At 51.3% G+C, this 17857-nt stretch overlaps 1 protein-coding gene across 1 annotated transcript; it reads right to left on the bottom strand.

Annotated features, from left to right (window-relative positions):
• Positions 1-7701: 7701 nt before the first annotated feature.
• On the bottom strand, positions 7702-8618 carry LOC125521167 (protein SMALL AUXIN UP-REGULATED RNA 51-like). Its single transcript, XM_048686212.2, has one exon. It carries the CDS (start codon positions 8514-8516, stop codon positions 8154-8156), a length of 363 nt encoding a protein of 120 aa, XP_048542169.1. The 5' UTR covers positions 8517-8618; the 3' UTR covers positions 7702-8153.
• Positions 8619-17857: the final 9239 nt, after the last annotated feature.

The following is a 17857-nucleotide window of genomic DNA, read 5'->3' as shown; positions in this document are numbered from 1 at the left end:
GAGGGAGCCCCATATGCGTCCCCACCAGCCTCCGGGTTCTCCTTGGTTACCACCGGAATCTTGCCCGAGTTTTGCAAGGCCACCGACATGCTAGCAGGCGGCAGGTCCGAGGCAGACGCATGGATATACTCCGGTGGTTTGCGTTGTGCCCTTGGCAGCTTCGTCAAAACCCTAGATGGGTGTTTGTGAGCGGACGTAGGATACTCCTTACGTAGATGCCTAGGACACCGGGAGTCCCGTTCAAAGACGGCAGGATCGCAGGGCCCGTCTGACCCGGACGATCGATTGGCGGACGAGGCCGCTGCGGTTCCGACTGCCCGCATGGGAACGGGAGCGGAGGACATGCCACACGCGGCCGGCGCGGCGGCCGGCGGCGGGGCTTTCGCCATCTGATCGCCTAATACGCGCACTACGTATGATGGTTCCATCCATGTGCTACATGCCCGTGCACTGCTGTTGACATATATAATCGGCTAGAGCTAGCTGTTCCAGCACGTACGTGCGGACGCACGGAAGTACATGTACAATATAATTGGCCACACGTACACGTTGGCATGCTAGTGCTATATATAGTACGTACGTATACGAACGCATGCACGCACGCACGTCGTACGTACGCGTATCATGCAGCGGCTGCCTGAACTGGTGCTTGTAGCTACTATAGATGATTGGTGCTGGCTGGCGAGTACTCCCTCCGTTTTAAATTACTCGTCGTAGAAATGAATGTATCTAGATACATTCATACATGCGATAAGTAATTCGGAACGTAGATATGCATGAGGCGTAAGTGGAGATGACGGGGTGTAACGTACTCCCTCCGTTCAGAAATACTTGTTATCAAAATAGAGAAAAGGGAATGTATCTAGATGTATTTTAGTTCTAGATACATTTTTTTTTATCCATTTTGATGACAAGTATTTTTGGACGAAGGGAGTACGTATGTATGCGGTGGGGCTGGGCGCCCGCTCATGTTCACGTTCACGCTACGTACGTACGTGCGCGCAGGTGGTGGGCGCCGCATGCGCATCTGTGCATGGCATTGCCAAGTGCCACCGTGATCCCTTGCATGAACGAAGGAACAGCGGCAGGGGAGGGGAGCGCTCGTGACCGTGCATGTGGACGTGTGGCGCCCGCGCCTGCGCTGGGCTCGTGCTCCGGGGACCCGGCCCGGCCGGCAGCCAGCCCCCATGCGGCGCGGCGGAGCGGCAGTCACGTCGTGGGGTTGCCGCCCGGGTGGTTGGCTCCGGTAACTATCTCACGGGTGTAGTGAGATTCATGCGACCGGCCGATCGCCGGAGGGTGGCCGGCGGCAGGGGCTAACGTACACCAGTAGCAGGTAAGCTCCCACACTCCGATCGCGGCGTACGTGCTCGATCATCTCCTCCCTCCGTGCGGACCGGCAGCCGGCCGGCCTCAGCTGGTTCGTACGTGACGTACATGCTCAAGTGCTCCAGCTCTGCTAAGCCTAGCTGTAGTGCGCGCCGCGATGGAGTTGGCCTTGGCCCGCCGTCCGTACTGGACGGATCATGGGTGGATTCCTGGCCGCGCAAGCTCGCCCGGCAGCAGGGCCAGGGGTCCCGGCGGGCCGGACATGATCGACGATCGATCATGGCATGCCGGCCGGTCGGTCTGCGCGCGTAACATGGTAAAAAGTTGTAAAGCGAGGGACAGGCATGGTGATGGGCGCGTTTCACATGGGGATGGGGACGGCCGCATGATGGCGGTTATACGGCCGGGGCCGGCGTCCATGTGACCTCGCCAGAGCGCGATCATGCCACCGCGCGGCGGGCGAGCGGTTCAAGCCAGACTGCCAGATTACTCATCATCATACAAATAAGGATGAGATTACTGATAAAGTAGTATCCTTTTGCATCTTTGGTTTTGGGTTTTGTGACAGAATTGACGAAGCCAGCTTGTGTTCTCCTCACAAAGCTGTTCGGTGGGTGCACATTTGTACAGACAACCTCAGAGGAAACAAGTGTCGGTAACACAGGAACCTGGCTAGAAAGTGTACTTTCAGTTATTTGTTTTAGCATTCTTGCTAAATCTCAATCGACCGAGACTTGGTTATGTCTCAGTCGATGTTAGACTCATGAGATCTTACATTTAGTTCCGTATAAAATAGTTTTTTTCTTACATGTTATGTTATGTCACTCGATCGGAATTTAGTTAAGTCTAGACGTAGCCACAACCCCTGCAGGATTGTCAAACAATAGAATTGGGGGAACCGGCTCAACCCTCTAGGGGTGGCCTATCTCATATATATAATGAAGGGGTACAAGTTACATCATACGTACATATACGTATACAACTACAGAAGCTATACAGTCTAACACCCTCCCTCAATCTTAGCCACTTTCTAAAGAATCTAGAAGGGTAAGATTGCGCCGACAAGTCTCGAACTGTGGAAGAGGTAATGGCTTGGTGAAGATGTCTGCAAGTTGATCCTTGGAAGAGATGAACTTGATCTGTAGTTGCTTCTGAGATACCCGTTCCCGTACAAAATGATAGTCCACTTCGATGTGTTTCGTTCGGGCATGGAATACTGGATTAGCAGATAGGTATGTAGCACCGATGTTATCACACCAAAGAATAGGAGACTGTGATTGAGATATACCCAATTCCTGAAGCAAAGACTATACCCAGATAATTTCTACAGTTGCATTAGCCACAGCCTTATACTCAGCTTCAGTACTGCTACGTGAAACGGTAGCCTGTTTCCGAGCACTCCAGGCGATCAAGGTAGAACCAAAGAACACATCATAGCCCCCCGTGGATCGCCTGTCATCCGGACTGCCAGCCCAATCCGCATCAGAATACGCCGAAATGACTCCAGAGGGGTTAGGTCGAATGTGCAAACCATAAGACAACGTGAAGCGAATGTAGCGCAAGATGCGCTTCACCGCAGACCAATGAGTGTCACGAGGTGCCTGAAGATACTGACATACTCTGTTAACAGCAAAGGATATATCTGGACGTGTGATCGTCAAGTACTGCAGCCCACCAACAATACTCCTGTACTATGTCGCATCAGCAGAAGGCAGGAGGTCACCATCAACAACAGTGATCCTATCAGTGGCAGACATTGGTGTAGTAGTCGGTTTGCACTTAAGCATCCCAACCCGCTGCAACAAATCCAAAGAGTACTTCTTTTGCGTCATAACAAGACCATTGGGAACAGAAGCAACTTCCACACCAAGGAAGTAGTGAAGCTGCCCAAGATCTTTGACCGCAAAGTCAGCACCAAGAGACCGAACAAGAGCAGCAGCGGCCGACTGAGAGGAACTGACGAGGATAATATCATCCACATAGACCAGCAGATACATGGTAACGTCGGGCCTTTGGAGAAGAAATAACGAAGAGTCGGCAGCTGATGATGCAAAACCATGAGCACAAAGGGCTATCGCAAGACGAGCATGCCAAGCACGAGGAGCTTGCTTCAGACCATAGAGTGCTTTAGTGAGCCGACACAGATAATCAGGACGATCAGGATCAGAGAACCCAGGGGGCTGCCGCATATATACCTCTTCTTTCAGAACACCATGGAGAAAGGCATTCTGCACATCAAGCTGACGAAGAGACCAACCCCGAGTAACTACAAGAGAGAGAAGAAGCCTGATAGTAGTAGGTTTAACCACTGGACTGAAGGTGTCTTCATAATCGAGACCATAACGCTGCCGAAAACCTCTAGCAACCAGCCGCGCCTTGTAGCGCTCGATAGAACCATCAGAATGCTTCTTCACTTTGAAAACCCATTTAGAATCAATGACATTAACACGGGGTGGTGGCGGAACAAGGGTCCATGTCTGGTTACGAAGAAGAGCATGATACTCCTGCTCCATGGCCTCTCTCCAATGAGGTATACTCATAGCAGCTTGATACGTACGAGGCTCAGAGGTAGGATCCGCACGAGCAGCAGCCAGACATGCAGCTAACCAAGCAACAGTACCATCAGTGCGCTGTTTGGGCTGAAAAACACCACTGCGACTCCATGTGTGTGGTCGTTGAGGAACCATAGGAGCCACAGAGGCCGGAGAGGACTCAGGCGATGAAGACAGCGAGGGCGATGATGACTCGGCCAGCGACGGGGAGGCCTCAGAGAGCACCGGCGAGAGCACACTGGAGGCAGGTGAGCTCGGCCCAGGCGAGGACGGCCCAGACGAAACCGGCGAGACAGGCCGAGAAGGCGACGGGGCCGGCGAGACCAAGCGAAGCGGCGAGGCCGGCTCAGGGGCCAGGGGCACCGAGGCCGGTGGAGCCGAGCGAAGCGGCGAGGCCGGCTCAGGGTCGAGGGGCGCCAAGCCGGTCGACCCAGCCAGCGACACAGGCAGCCCAGAGGCCGGGGGGCGACGCACACGGCGCGGTCGGTAGCTCGACCGAACGTGCATGGGCACGAGGATCGAAGCCATGCAGGGGAACACCCTGATCGTTGTGAGCCGCTGGTAAGACCAGCGAGGGAGACGATGGCGACTCCAAAATTTGCAAACGAGCCCCACGTCCAGTGCCTGCACCATGGTTAGGCAACAAAATAGGAGAGTATGCAATATCATCAAATTGGTCAGATGCAACAGAGGATGAATGCAAAGATGGTGGTTCAGCAGTGGACACAGGGAGCTTGGCAAAGGGGAAAACATGCTCATCAAACACAACATCCCGAGATATATAGACACGATTTGTGGAAACATGAAGACATTTGTATCCTTTATGAAGAGAGCTATAGCCAAGAAAGACACACTTCTTGGAACGAAACTCAAGCTTGCGCTTGTTATACGGGCGAAGATGTGGCCAGCAAGCACACCCAAAAACCTTAAAAAATGTATAATCAGGTTGTTCATTAAGGAGAACCTCAATGGGAGTCTTCATGTTCAAGACACGAGTGGGAGTACGATTTATGAGAAAACATGCAGTGGTGAGGGCATCACTCCAGAATCGAAACGGAACCGATGCATGGGCCAAAAGAGTAAGACCAGTTTCAACAATGTGACGATGCTTATGTTCCACAGAACCATTCTGTTGATGTGTATGTGGACATGCTAAACGGTGAGCGATCCCAAGCGACTGAAAGAAGGAGTTGAGGTTGCGATATTCGCCCCCCAGTCCGACTGAACATGAACAATTTTGTGCTTGAGAAGGCGTTCAACATGTTTTTGAAACTGAACAACAATGCCAAACACATCAGATTTGCGTTTAATAAGATAAAGCCAGGTAAAACAACTATAAGCATCAACGAAACTGATATAATAATTGTGACCACTGACAGAAGTCTGAGCAGGACCCCACACATCTGAAAACACAAGTTCTAAAGGATGTTTCACCTCACGACTAGACTCCGAAAAAGGAAGTTGATGACTCTTCCCGTGTTGACAAGCATCACACACTACTACATCTTTATTACTAGACATGCTAGGAAGCTCATGACGACGCAAAACATGACGAACGATAGGTGTGGCTGGGTGACCAAGGCGAGCATGCCACTATGACGGAGATACCCGAACTCCACTGAAAACACGAGCGACACCAGGATGCTCCAGACGATAGAGGCCCTGGCACAACCGTCCGCTAAGAAGAATGTCCCTCATGCCCCGATCCTTAATAAAAAGATCAAAAGGATGAAATTCACAAAGCACATTATTATCACGTGTGAGTTTAGGAACAGAAAGAAGATTACGTGTCACAGAGGGAACTCTAAGCACACTACGAAGTTGAAGACTCCTATTTGCATGCCTAGTGAGAAGAGATGCTTGACCAATATGAGATATATGCATACCTGCTCCATTGGCGGTGTGGATCTTGCCGGAGCCATGGTAGGGTTCGCGAGTATGGAGCTTGCCCATCTCACTCGTCAGATGCTCCGTGGCCCCAGAGTCCATGTACCAGTGGGGATCAACAGAGTAGGACTGAGTGTGCCCTTGCTGTTTCGTGGACACCGGCCGATCTGCCATGGCCACCTGACGCGCAAAGTTGCGCGTATCCTTGCCATCATTGCTGAGACCCAGAAAACTCTTCTGAAAGCGTTTGTGACACTTAGAGGGCCAGTGCCCTTCAATGCCACAGAGCTGACACACACGCTTACCGCCAGCCCCTGGTAATGTCGCGGTAGCAGGGGGGCCGAGGCAGGCAGCGGTGGTAGCCCCGAAGGGGTCCGGGATGATGAAGACGAGCGGCCACCCTTGGTGGCGGCGTTGGCCGAGAGAGAGCCCCCACTGACCCTGGAGCGGCGCGACTCAACCCGCTGCTCCGTGAGAAGGAGACGGGAAAAGACCTCATGCGCCATCATGGGGTTCGAGTTACCCCGCTCGTTGATGATCTCGACCAGGGCGTCATACTCCTCATCGAGACCATTGACAATGAACGAGTTGAACTCGGAGTCGGTGAGGGGCTGCCTGATGGAGGCCAACGTGTCGGCAAGGCCCTTGACCTTGTTGTAGAACTCAGTGGCCGTGGAGTCCAGCTTTTGACACTCACCAAGCTGGCGACGAAGCGTGGAGACACGAGCCTGCGACTGCGCCGCAAACGAGCGCTCGAGAATGGTCCATGCCTCATGAGACGTCTTGGCGAAGACAACAAGTCCAGCAACAGCCGGAGTGAGTGACCCCTGGATAGAGGAGAGGTTCGCCTGGTCCTGCCCTGTCCAGACACGGTGCGCCGGATTGTAGACCGGGCCGTGCACGCTATCCACCAGCGCAGGGGGACAGGGGAGAGAACCGTCGACGTAGCCCAGGAGATAATGACTCCCGAGGAGCGGGAGGACCTGTGCACACCAGAAGATGTAGTTGTCTGATGACAGCTTGATGGTGATGAGGTTCCCGAAGTGAAACGGCGGCGGCGGCAAAGAGCCCGCAGAGTAGACTGCAGGAGGCGTATACGCCGTAGAGACAGAGTCCGCGGTTGCAGCCACAGTCGCGGCCGGGGGTGTTGTAGTCGCGGGAACAAACGACGAGGGGGCCGAGCCTGAGGTAGCGAAGCCAGCCATCAGGGCCGACGAGGACGTCGTCAGCACGAAGGACTGCCCCCCACTAGACGGGGCGATCGGCACATCGCTGAAGGAGGCGGACGAAGGGGCGCCCGCTGTGGCACCAGCTGGATACGGCACGATCGCATGACCCGGCGACGAGGAGAAAAGGGACCCGAGACTCCTCGTCCCGATCGGAGAGGTGGAAGCCGCGGCGGCATCGAGAGGTCGAGAGAGAAGAGCCGCGAGGGAGGCCGGCAAGAAGCTAGCCGTGGAGGAGCCGAATGCGGCAGGGCCCGACATGGCGAAGGCGACGCGATCACAGAGACGGCGGCGGCACGGCGCAAGCAATAGGAAACCGCGGTGGCAGCGGGTTGGAGGGTTTGGGCGGAAGCGTGTTGACCTAGACTGATACCATGTCAAACAATAGAATTGAAGGAACCGGCTCAACCCTCTAGAGATGGCCTATCTCATATATATAATGAAGGGGTACAAGTTACATCATACGTACATATACGTATACAACTACAGAAGCTATACAGTCTAACAAGGACTGAGAAGCTCACACAGAGAAATATCACGAAGCATCATGTGTACTGCACGCACGTACCATATATTCGAGCAGGGCTTCTCATGCAAATAAGGAGGAGGAGAAGAAGATAGTAGAGCACAAGAGTATGAGAATAACCACCATTGTTTATTTCCGAACCCAGGGGAGGAGAAGAAACATGCACGCACACATTACCTCGTTCGCTAGAGCTAGCTAGCTTAGCCGGCCAAACACATCTTAACTTGCATGTACAGAGCGAAAAAGGGGGTGTAATGACGGTTCGCCTCGCCTCATTAAGCTCTCCTCCACTGTTGGAGAAGGCTGAGGGCTAAAGGACTCCAACACGTCACAAACAACGTACACGCAAATTAACTCACACACCGGCCGGTAATTAAACCCGTCACTAGCTCTAAAAATCTCTCCCTCTCTCTCCAAAGATCTCCTCTTCGTCTTCCTCCATCTTCTTCCAGCCCACACACGGCAATCAAATCAATGGTGGCTCCAAGGGCGCGCGCTAATACGCGCATGCGCCGCGTCGAATCGATGCATGGATCCGTATTTACACACTGCACTGCACCTCGCCGGCCGTCGGCCCGCCTGGCAATGGCGCCAGGCCGGACCGACGGACCGAACAAATGGAAGGTCGGGGCCTCAGCGGGCGGCGGCGCAGGGGAGGGAGGAGGCGGAGCAGAGGGAGCGGAAGGCGAGCTCCTCGCAGGGGAGCACGAGCAGGTCCCCGGCGCCGCCGAAGCCGAACTCCTCCTCGGCGCGGCGGAGCAGGGAGCGGAACTCGGGCCGGTCCAGCACCGCGATGGGCACCACGAACCGCCGCCGCGACTCGCCCACGTACACCGCGAAGTGGCCCCGCGGCACGTCCGACGGCGCCGCCTCCTCCTCCTCCTCCCAGTGCCGCTGCTCCTGCCCGTGGCCCTGCTGCTGCTGCCGCCGACCCAGGCTCGAGCACCGCTTCAGGATCTGCTTCAGCCCCGCCGCGCCTCCCTTCTTGATCGCCATTACTCGTCCGAGGGTGGAGCTCGCTCCTCCGTTCGTTGGTTGGACTCGGTGGCTGCTGGCTGGCGATGTGGAGGAGGAGGAGGGTGATGGGACGGTGGGGAGGGAGGGGGAGGAGTATATATAGGGGCGAGGTGGCAGGGAGGCGAGCGGATGGATGGATAGCAGCCGTGGTTGGTGCCGTGCCCTCGCCCGCGCGCGAAAATTCTACACCTACGGACAAGTTACAGGCTGCAGCCTACGGACTACCTCTCCTAACCAATCTCTCGCCCCCTCTGGTTTGCGTGGTGGGGCCGGTCATCATGATTTCCCAATCCTTTAACCCCACGTCTGTCCGTAGCGCATCGTCCGTTAAAATCTGCGCCGCCCGCGCGTGGTGGTGGGCCGGAGGTGGTGCAGCAAGAAGGGTCACGTACGTACCGGGCGGGCGGGGGTGGGCCGCGGCGCCCGTGGGCTTGCCGGGCGGGCCTGGGCCCGGCCGCACCACCTGTCTCGCCGTGGTTTCACCGTACCGTACGTGAACCAGCGGTGGTGGTGGACTCGAGTAGACTAGTGGTGGTGAATCTAATAGTGGTCCGGATCTGGTGCTGCAGTGCACCAATAACCACTGCTCATCTCATCCAGGGGACCTCTCCTCTCCTCTCCTCTCACGTGTGTGTGTTCGTGCAGGAGTTTATAGCGGGCTGGTGATGCTTCACGTACGTAAGTTCAGATTCTACATGCTGCTCGAATCGTTGCAGTATATATCAAAGCAGAGCCACACTTCAAGCCAAGTGCGCCTTGACATGCATCAAGTCAGATGTATAATTCTGTTCAGAGAACAATAAGGGGCGAGCGATATTGGTGTCACGACGAGCGGCGCGAATCCTCCGACGTAAGTCAGGCAACTTAGCAGCCAAGTGTTCTAGCCACTATTTCAGATGACACTTTATCTAGGTCGGTCTATGGTCATTTAGATGCCGAGATTAAGGCACTTCTGGTTGATAGGTGGTTTGTTTCTCTGAAAATTAGTAGAGATCAATACAGGGTAGCACATCTTTTGGCACATCATAGCCGTACCGAGTGTGTTGTACTGCGGTATGGTTGAGTTCGAGTCCGCCGTGCTGTGAGGAACAGCTGGCTCACGATTGTAACCATGATTTTATGGAGTAAAACTCTCCTTCACCCCACAAAGAAAAAAAAAACTTAGCAGCCGGTGACATGTGGGGCCTGACTTATAGGTTAGAGAACCTCAAGGAGCGCCCAGTGCATGCATGCATGCATGGATGGATGGATCATGGATGATGAACTGCGTGATTCAGAGTATGCATGACAGGGCACCATGTGTGCACAAAGTCAATGCTAGAACACCTGTTCAAAATACAAGGTCAAGGCCAGCTGCCAGAACTTAATAGGACCTGATCATCTCCAAGTGGGGAGGCAGGAAATGAGAGAGCAGCTTGAGCGGCGGGGAAGGAAAGGAGCCGGCCAGCCAGGGTTGACATCTTCTGCAGTAGAAAGCGTGGCGTGAAACCTCCACTCAAAGTGCATCCTTTTACTTTACAGACGTACAAAAACACAAAAGAAGAGGAGAGAACAGGCAGGCAAAGATACAGGTAGACGGGGAGCCGTGGAGTGGTGGAGAGAACACGGCTTTCAATGCCCGGGCCGGACCAGCCAGTGTCGCTAGCTACAGTGGCGGCTGCTGCTGCAGACAGGATCGATCATGGCCATATCTCCCTGCCCTGCAAACGTATCTCCCCCACTGTACGGACGCCGCCCAGCGCCAGTTGATCCATCCATAAAATTAACGACTTTGCGTTATCGTGTACTGGGAATGACTAACACCAGGACCAGGAGCGGTGCCGGATTCTCGTGTCACAGAGGACAGATGATGATCCTGCGCTGTGTTTCTGATACATCATCTGTTCCTAAATAATAAACGTTTTGACAGTTTACAAATTCATAAACAGAGCCATTCCTCTGTCCTATAATATAAGAGCGTTTTTGACACTATGTTTTAATTCATTGACCTTGATCATAAGTGTGCCGCACAAACAAATTCATTGACCATGTGTTAGTGGCTAGTGGTTGCATCTTCCGATGATAGGTGGCTCCCTGCTTGAAGGATGGCCACCCCTTTCAGTTTCAACTAGCTTGGGAGCCTTTGGAGTGGAGTGGACCATCTTTTCTTTTTTTTGAAACGGAGGTGGACCATCTTTTTCAAAGATGAGGCACTGACGATAACTGGCACACCGGTGCGCTATGTGTGGAGAAGAGCAAAAAATCTTGGCCTACAAGCTTAGCCTCCACAGTAAAGATTTGACTCCGTGATATTTTTGTTGCGTTTGCCTACAAGCTCTAGCAAAGCCACATAGAAAGAATAGATGAATATCATCTTCTGGCTGAGCACATCTGCAGCAGTTTTGAGAGATGTGAATGGAAAAACGAGCGACACAGTAGATCTTATGAACCTGTTAGAATGGCTGTGCGGTGTTGAAGGCGAGAGGCTATATCTGTTCTGCAGTAGACGAGATATCCCAAATGCTATGTATCGCTTGTTGTGAGTGTTGAGCTAATCGCCCACTAAGACTAGAAGATGGGTCGCGGCGTTCCCTATTTGGCGCCTGCTACGGTTACCGGTGACAGTTCTTTTCTGCAACGACTATTTATCGCATTAAGCGATCGCTGCGGGATGTCTCGCTGAAGCTTTTCGAGTTAATAAAGTACTGAATATGCATATGAATGCACTAGTAAAAAAAGTTCTGCAAATGGTATGTGGGGGCCATGGCCCCCACCACCCCACCCCTAGATCCGCCACTGCCGAGCTGTGAATCTAACAAAAAAAACGAGCGTTGGGGTCTCTAGAGTTGCTGCAGATCGAGGGGCTTTGGGGGGATGGTCGCAACGGGGAAACCAATCCACGGTGGGGAAGGTTCACGGGAGGGGGTGCGGCGAGACGGTGTCCGACCACTACAGAAAAAAGAAACTTCCGAGAAATTATGGAACTTTTACTGTCATGAATGTGACACTTCTATGACGATAATTGTGATCAAAACACGTGTCATCATAGATGTGATGGGTTCCTACTTCTATGACAGAAAATTGGCTTTTCATCCCGGGAAGGGAGGGGGGGGGGGGGGGCTGGGCTCTCTGGAGTTGTTGCAGATCGATGGGCTTTGGGGGGTTGGCTGCGACGACGGCAATCAACACATGGTAGGAGGGTAGTGCCGCGAGGCGGTGTGCAACAGTGCCGGCCGGTAGGGGAGAGGGGTGGAGGCAGGCGAATGGGACAGGTAGGCCAGCGGTTGCCCGAGGAGGGTTGGATCAGATCGTGCCTCGATGAAGATGGTTGGATGAGGAAAGCAGATTGTGAGCAGTTGGGTGCAAATCTAACGAATTTTGAAACGAAGCGATTGATAGGCGCTCCCTATTTTTACAAAGATGAAATAATTTTTTGAACTCATTCAATTTTTTATATACTTTAAACTGGTTGCTGAGGTACCGTGCGCCAACGCAATGCTAAGTTGGAGGTCGATCCGACATTCCTTCCTATCCGTTTATCACTTGGGAGCTGCGGAGGCTCATCGCCGCTGATTCAAATTTTTTTCGAAACGGAGGCAAAAGATTTGCCTCATCCATTAATTAAGTAGAAGAGAGTTGCCCGGTTAATAAACGGAAAACCGGGCAAAAACCGTCACAAACCGCTGAGCGGCACTCACTAATACACCACACACACCTCACATAGAGGGTCTCGTCAACATCACACACCGGTGTCATCGTCATCACTTCTCACCAACAGGCATCATCGCCCTCCCTGATCTCCGAGCAAGCGACTCCGACTTCTCCGAGCCGCTGATTCAATTGCAAGTACGCACATTTGGCTCCACGCTTTGTGTTTTTTGTTTATTACAAGACCCGCATTATGCAACGCACTGGACTGGATGATCCTTGTTTATGGAAACATCTTTTCTTTTAACTAATCGGTAAATTAAGACGAGTGAGTACTCTGTTAGCACGTGGATGTACAGCTTTCCATTCGCTCCCAGACCTCTTTATAAGTGATTCTAAGAAGTACTACCTGTGTAGCAACAAGAACACGCGCAAGATTGTTTGATTGAACCATATGCAAAACATAAAACAGTTTCGCGAGGTTTGGAGTTACTGAAAAATTCCTATAAAGTATACTGCAAACAAGTCCATGAAAAGGATCAAACAACCTCACTCATATAACTTTTCAAAGACTAGAGTCTCCCCCCAAAAAATGAAAATCATTTTGAATCGGAGTGACCCTTAAAGTGGACCTTGATAAAAACCTGACATGTGGCACGAGCACACGGCAACTCCGAAAGTTTTTGATGACAAGTTTAGTTACACGAGGATGTCAACTTTAGTTTTCAAAAATGACAAATTTTGTGCTCCAGTTTATTTGTTTTACACAAACTTGCAGTGTGCTGCTGGAATTTGCCATCCTTTCGTGACTGGAATTGCCATCGAAAAACGTCGGGACTAGAATGTCACACACCCAATGTGTGGCACTTATCATTTGAGATAATATATTATATTCAAATTAACTTTGTCATGCTAATTAAAGAAAGCTCTAGGTTGAGTTTGCACCGAAACTTTTCGCCTTTCAAAATTACTGTACTACAAGCAGATCGATACACACTTACAGAGCTTTGCATCCCCACTGACACGATACCTGGGGGTTAAACGTAGGGCCCAACTAATGCGTGAAGATCGACAGGCCGCGATTTAATAAATACTGCCAGCCCACTGCCGCCCAGCCAAGTTGGTTCTGGTTCAGGTCCATTTGAGGATATTTCCCGGGACGATGTATGTGGTCAGCACTGGTCGATCAGGAGGAGCAGAGCGCCGGCCTCCCATCATCCCATGCGTTCGCTCGTGTCCTGCATTTGTTCAGCAGGGCTGCATGGGCGCTCAACCTAGTGGCAGCATAATGTTGGCACTTATCGCAAATGGAGCCGGCAAAGTATGGACGTAGTAATGTCAACTCAAGCCTGCATGCGTGAACTATGCCCTGATCCTCTGCATTTTTATTCTATGATGACAAGAGCTGGCTGCAGGCCCATTAGTCCAGCTTTCTGCACTAATTGACAACCTAACCGGAGCTGGATCATATCCTTGTGCACACGTCACACGCATGGGTAACTAACCTTGGGTCGTCTAAGCTTGAGAGTAAACAAAGGCGCGCGCGAATGAGCGACTGCCGATCATCATGTAACGTTTGCGAAACAATCTGTGGTTGGATGGTTAGAAAGACAGTGGTGTCTCAGCTGCTCGCATTTTTCTAAATTTATTTCAAGATTGTCGGCGATGCGGAAAAAAAATCTCAAAATAATATGCCGACCCAGTCTCTTGAAACTGCTTATAGAATAGGATATGCGTGTGCGCGTTTATAGAGATGGGTCTATGCACGTAACGTTGAGCACAGTGCGTCCTTGCATGCACGGTCGTCCGGGTCATGCCCAAATCAGGACCAGCAAAGCAAAGGTTCCAGACAAGCGGATTCAGACCTACTGACCTACACGTACCAGCATAGCAGGGCTCGAACAAGAGAACGGTACTCCATCAACTGTAGCCTGTACTAAGGGTCGTGCATGTAACAAACAAGAAGAGCGAAGAGTCGTGCACGTACACACTGTACAGACACACGCGCGCATGCATGCAGGCACACACCTAACTAACTTATGCGAACGTTCTTCCGGTCTCCCTAGGGACGCTGGCGTCGACGACGATACATGCAACATGCCATGCAATGCATGCGTGCACTGCACAGAGAGAGAGATAGATAGAGAGAGAGAGAGAGAGAGAGAGAGAGAGAGAGAGAGAGAGAGAGAGAGAGAGAGAGCCCGCTCCGTCGACTCGCTTTCAGCGTAAATGCTGTCTAGATTGGATTCGATACGATGGATGTGAGATGGATTACCAGCTGCATGCATGCAGGTAGAAAGCAAGAAAGAACAGAGAGTTCGGCCAGACACCGGCCAGACAAAGCAGGCACGAAGGGCTTGAAGGTTAGGCTGTCACCGGTACGTACCGCGCATTGTCTGCGGCGGACAGCGAGCGGGGCGCCGCCGTCGCCGTCGTCGCCAAAGGCGGTCCGGGACGACGGCGACCCGCGGCTAGCTCCGGGGAATCGACTGAACGTGCATCGTGCATCGTGTCATACTGTCATGGACCGGTCAAATCGATCAAAGAGAAGCGGCCGGTAGAGTTTCAGAGTCTGAGCGACCGAGCCTGCCTGCATGCATCCATGCATGCGGAGTGAGCACGTCCGTCCGTCCGTCTGTCGCGCGACCGATGGTGGCCGCGGCCCTTGAGGGCGGCGGGTGAGGGCGACGGCGGCCGGCCGGTCGTATCGCGCGGCGCCGCGGGGCAGGCGATGGACGGCGACGTCTGAGCTTCCACATGGCGAGCCGGCCGGTGGTTCGTTGCGATGTGGTCTCGATCGGCGACGTTGACGGGCCGCCGGGGGAATCCGTCGACGGAAATCATTGCGTTGCGTGTGTCTGTCCCAACGACTCCACCCGTGTGCATGCCCATTGCCGTTGCCGTTGCCATTGCAGCCCATCGCAAGTACACAAGTGTACGTACGTCCTCGATCGCCAGGTCCTGCCATCTAGTGTCATGTTCCACACTTGATTATCGTACGCTCCCATTATTATCATTATTATCCAGTGGTTAATCAAGCGCATTGGTGAAGGAGAGAGCGGATCACGGTCCCTAATCCATGCTTAATTATGGCGATCGGCCAATGATGAACGCCCGCTAATCATGCATGATGGGTTCTACAAGTACCAGCTCGCATTTACACAGCCTCAGCAGTGTGGTTTCAGAGCCAAGTGTCAAGGTCGACATGGCCGGCCGGCGCAATTTCGAGAACGGGATCGCTGAATCTCACTCGACTAAGATTTAACCAAGTCTTAGTCGATGCTATATCCATGAGACCTTACACAAAGATCGGTGTAAAATTTTCTTTTTAGTTTTTTTCTTTTCTTTCTTACATGTTATGTCATCTGACTTAGAGTTGGTTAAGTCTCAGTCGACTGAGACCTAGCTACACCCGAGAACGGAAAATCAGTAGATGAATCCGAGGGAGCTATCGCGGTGGCTGGTACGTGCACGGGCGGAGCTCCAGTTCGGCCAGCTGCGTCGGATCTATATATATTCGTGAAAGGGAAGGGCCTATGATTGAGGAAATGGGAGGGGGACAGGGAGAGATCTTGCGAAGGCTCCTCCTCCTCCCCTGGTCCTTGCCAACAGCCTGTAATATAAGAGCTAGCTAGCTGGACCATCACCAGTAGATCGACCGGCCGGACGATCAAGTTGTGTGTGGTAGCTGAGATAACACAGGAGCATGCACGCATGCAAGGGTTCGTTCGACAGTCCCACGGGAGCGTAGGGCACGCCTATCCGAATCATAGCCCGGTGGTTGGCGCCTGTATGAAGATTCATCAAGCATCGCCATTAAGGCTTTGTACAATGGAAGGTGCTTAGAGAGATGCTTAGAAAAATAAATCGGATTTTTCTGAAGCACCGGTGCCTATTTCTACAGGAGAGACACTTAGTTAAGCGTGTATCCTGTACAAATAAGCACCGGTGCTTAAGAAAAGCCTGGTTTATTTCTCTAAACACCTCCCCTAAGCATCTCCTATTGTATAAGGCCTAACCGGTCCCTGCTACGGCCTGTGATATTGCGACTGCTAATTAAGGGCATCTTCTAGTAAAACCAAAAATGGACGCCCCATTTGTCCGTGAACACGTCCGAATGTGTCCGTGGATAGCCGGGCGAACGACGGGCATCCTACCCCGGCCCTCAGTTTCTCCTCAAAATGCAGCATCTTCGATATAGTAAATGTTCAACATGACATTCCACATATAAGATAGATACAGTAAACTAAAACCAATCGTTATCATCATGACTACTTGAGCGATGAAAAACACGTCCTCCTCGGACACATTAATTGGATAGGGCACACTCGGAGGCGGCTGGTGCGGCGACAACTTCCTCTGCGGCATTCGAGTGGGCGTCGTAACGGTACCCTAGCCTAGCCCAACACCAGCCCAACAAGGGAAGTATGTGACAGAGGCCCTGGACGCAAATGCTATATATCGCCTCTTGCAAGACGAACATTGCTCTCGCCTCTTGCGTTTTGACACGGGCCGTAACTCACTAGCGAATCGAGTGGATCTAGCGTCGTAGTTTTGAAGAATCATCCTTTTTTATGTGTTTTCATCGACTCTGGCTTTCTTTTGGTTTTTAGTTTTTAGTTTTATTTTCCTGTTTTTTAATTTCTTGCATTTTTTCCATTTTATTATTTTTAAATAGACATTAAGATTTTTGTAGTTACACGTCAACCATTTTTAAACACATGTAAAACCTTTTTATAAATACATGTTTGCACATTTTTTTAATATTGGTGAACATGTGTTATATGTCATGAACATTTTTTTTCAAATGTTTTACGTCCAATCTTTTTACATTTGCTTAACATTTTTTTGAAATTGTCAAGAGCAACTTTTAAAGTTTGATTTTTAAAAGCTACAAACATATATTTTGAATGGTAAATGTCATGAACATTTTTTAACTACAATATAACCAATTTTTGAAATGTACGATAAAAATTTCTGAATACATGGCAAACACTTTTTAATGCGCCATGATCATTTTTGAACTACATCATTACCAAAATTTAAATTGAAGATAAACATTTTTTAATACACTATGAGTAATTTTAAATACACTATGAACATATATTAATGGATAATAATTATTTTAATATGATGTGAATATGTTTTTACTGAAAAGTATACATTTGGTAAGCCCAGCCCAAGAAATATCGACCAAGCCAGCCCATACATTCATGCTCATGCCCAGGCAATGATTGCTCGCACAACCACGCCAACATTTCCTATCCCCCCCCCCCCCCCCCCCCCCCCCCGCGTCTTGTTGTACTCAATGCATAGCTTGAGCATGTAACAGTTTGATATCATGCAATAGTTATTGTCTCCTTTTCTTAATTTCACTACTGGTATTTGCACCCCAACCTCTTAGAAATTGCCTCAGGAACCTTACTCTACCTAGCCAATCATCTAGTGTATTCTGAAGCCAGGCTTGTTCCAGCCACTTAGCAATGACCAGCTCCTTGAAACCTGCAACCATCAGCAAAGCTTCCTCAAATCTTAATATTCTAGGCCGGCTCATTTACATTTTCTTTATTTTTCCTTTTTTATTAAACTTCAAGAAACAAGCGGGGGCCGGAGTCGAATTCCAGAGCTCTTCCTTCAATTCGAACCACAATAACCAACTAGCCACCTCAATAGGTGTGCCCGTTTACTTCTTT

Source organism: Triticum urartu, chromosome 7A (assembly GCF_056163025.1).
Source record: "Triticum urartu cultivar PI428250 chromosome 7A, HENAU_Tu73, whole genome shotgun sequence".
Classification (NCBI taxonomy): Eukaryota; Viridiplantae; Streptophyta; class Magnoliopsida; order Poales; family Poaceae; genus Triticum; species Triticum urartu.
This window is presented reverse-complemented; position numbering and strand designations above follow the sequence as displayed.